Here is a 3259-nt window from a genome sequence, read left to right on the forward strand (position 1 = left end):
TAGTCATCTCCCAGAGTTCTTTCTCTGGGCGTAGCTGGTTCAGTTCGTTACTGCTCCATTGGAAATGATTTGGTTGATCTCATTGCTGAGGATGGTCAGGACCATCAGAACTGGTCATCCTAGTATTGTTGTTGAAGTATATAATGATCTCCTGGTCCTGCTCATTTCACTCAGCATCAGTTCGTGTAAGTCTCTCCAGGCCTTTCTGAAATCATCCTGTTGGTCATTTCTTACAGAACAGTAATATTCCATAATTTTCATATACCACAATTTATTCAGCCATTCTCCAACTGATGGACATCCATTCAGTTTCCAGTTTCTAGCCACTACAAAAAGGGCTGCCACAAACATTCGTGCACATACAGGTCCCTTTCCCTTCTTTATAATCTCTTTGGGATATAATCCCAGTAGTAACACTGCTGGATCAAAGGGTATGCACAGTTTGATAACTTTTTGAGCATAGTTCCAAACTACTCTCCCAAAATGGTTGGATTCGTTCACAACTCCACCAACAATGCATCAATGTCCCAGTTTTCCCACATCCCCTCCAACAATCATCATTATTTTTTCCTGTCATCTTAGCCAATCTGATAGGTGTGTAGTGGTATCTTAGAGTTGTCTTAATTTGCATTTCTCTGATTAATAATGACTTGGAGCATCTTTTCATATGACTAGAAATAGTTTCAATTTCTTCATCTGAGAATTGTCTGTTCATATCCTTTGACCATTTTTCAATTGGAGAATGGCTTGATTTCTTATAAATTAGAGTCAATTCTCTATATATTTTGGAAATGAGGCCTTTATCAGAACCTTTGACTGTAAAAATATTTTCCCAGTTTATTGCTTCCCTTCTAATCTTGTCTGCATTAGTTTTGTTTGTACAAAAACTTTCCTGAATACATTCTTGAAGAGAACAAAATGAATCTTCAGTGGAATAGAGGACTATCAAATATTTTGAATGAAGAGACATAGGCGTGCATGGGTGAGTTGGTACCTGCAGAGCTGGAAGGCCCAGACTCCAGTGAGTATTTGACAGACTGCAATACTTTCCTGGTGTTCTGCCATCCTTTATCCACAGAGTAGCCATGGCTGACATGTGTGATTCTGTCCTTTGGGGCCATCCCTTCTTTGTCAGGAGGTCGGTAACTCCCTTCTAGGTCTCAAGGGGTTCTAGGTTTGTCCTAATCAGAGCTCCCCTGGAATCCTGCTTTCCCTCCTGGGTGCCCCATGGGAGAATGGCCTGAGACAGGCTGGTGTGCAGGCAGAGGGAGGCAGCCAGGATGGGGAAAGGGCCAGAGACCAAAAAACAGGAAGGCTGCCTGAAGGAAGCAGAAAGGCTTAGCTTGGGGAAGGACCAACATGAGGCATGGAGTACTTGCCTGCAAACTTTCAAAGGGCTGTGACAAGGATGGAGGTGGGACTTGTTCTGAGTGGCCCAGAAATGTGAGCAGAGAAGGGAAGGTGCAGAGAGGCCGAGTTTAGACTCAATCTAAGAACAGACTCCTTGGCTGTGAGAACTATGTAGGACAATGATCCAATATTGTAGATAGTGGTAATAATAACAGCTAACATGCCTACACCACTTACTAAGTGCGGGCCACACTGCTGAGCTCTTCACAATAACTTTCTCACTTGATCCTCCCAATCACCCCAGGAGGCAGCTGCTAATGTGATCCCCATTTTACAGACAAGAAAATTGAAACAAAGAATGTGACTTACATAATACAAGTAGGAAGTGGCTGATTTGAACTCAGCCCTTCCTGACCATCTGCCTGGCTCCATCCACTGCTCCCATGGTAGCTAGTCCCCCCACACTGGAGATCTTCTAGCAAAGGCTATAAAAGCATTTCTAAGGATTTGGAAAGGGGATGTTTGGTCAGGTATGAGGTAGAGAAATCCATTTTGGGAGTGTGAGCTAGTTATTTAGATTGTGTCAATTTTTTATTAGTGACTGGAAAAGAAATCAAGGTCAGAACTTGTCACAGCCCCAGTATCTTCCTCTGAGACATGAAAACCTCCCCCCTCCCAGGCAGACCAAACAAGCTGTCCCCATCCTTGCTCTGGGGAAAGAGAAGCCCCTGGGGCATTGATGCCTCTTCAGCAGTTGCTGGGCAGGTTTTTGTTTGGGGGTGTATCACTGTGGGAGGCCAGCTATCCCACTGCTGACAGTGATAGACCGCAGCGTCCTCAGCCTCCACTTTGCTGATTGTGAGGGAGAAATCTGTCCCAGAGCCACTGCCACTGAACCGGGCAGGGACCCCAGAGTGCAGGGTGGTTGCTGCATAAATTAGGAGCTTGGGAGCCTTCCCTGGCTTCTGTTGGTACCAATTTAAGTAATTACTAACACCCGAGCTGGTCTTGCAGCTAATGGTGACCCTCTCTCCTGGAGACACTGACAAAAATTCTGGAGACTGAGTCACCACAATGTCCCCCCTGGAACCTGGAATCAAAAAGAAAAGACAGGACATGATCCATATGATTTCATTGTTCTGGACCTTCAATTCAGAATGATCAAGGGAATATGCCACACTTTTCTCCTCTCTCCTAGCCTCCCCTAGACACATCCCAGAGATGATCAAATAGCATGTGGCACATGCAGTCTCCCTCACCTGAGATCCAGAGCAGCAGAGAGCAGAGGAGCTGAGCCTGGGACCCCATCTCCTCCCCTGGCCTTGGATGCTACTGAGCAGAGACCTCACCCATGAGCTGGCATTTATCTGGGTCTGAGCATCTGGGGCTGTCCCTGGGGAAACATGCAAATCAACAGATGGGAGCAGGGGGAAGTAGAAAGACAGAATGATCTTAAGAGGTTTCTTGTCAAATATCAAGAATATCAATAAGTTTAACTCGCAAAAGAAATTATAGTTCTGTCTATTCCTCAAAAGTATGGTGTCAGAACAAAGTTCCCTATGGGTTATATGTTGACTTAGATTTGAAATATGTTATCAATGTTTTGTTGTAATTTTTCTTAATTACATTTTTCTTTTTTTAAGCTTTTATTCATTTTGAATAATACAGAGAAACACAAAAAGGAACATTTCCATGTACAGAGCACAGCATAAAAAAGATTCAATATAAAAACATAAATTTCTATTTTACAGTTCCCTTTTTTTGGACAATGTAATAAGTATAGCACATTGTTTTCAAAGTTTCCTTTTTTCCTCATTTTCTTCTAAGTTTTTTTTTTGTTTGTTTTCTACTCTGTGCCTTATATTTTTTTTTACTCCTTCCCTGTCCTACTCTAAATAGGGTTGTCATT

The 3259-nt window shown here is 43.1% G+C and overlaps 1 gene segment (V, D, J or C); it reads right to left on the reverse strand.

Annotated features, from left to right (window-relative positions):
* Positions 1-1940: 1940 nt before the first annotated feature.
* On the reverse strand, positions 1941-2688 carry LOC116422036. The segment is given in 2 exon segments: positions 1941-2440; positions 2610-2688. Coding segments are annotated over 2 exon segments (510 nt in total).
* Positions 2689-3259: the final 571 nt, after the last annotated feature.

Source organism: Sarcophilus harrisii, chromosome 2 (genome assembly GCF_902635505.1).
Source record: "Sarcophilus harrisii chromosome 2, mSarHar1.11, whole genome shotgun sequence".
NCBI lineage: Eukaryota > Metazoa > Chordata > Mammalia > Dasyuromorphia > Dasyuridae > Sarcophilus > Sarcophilus harrisii.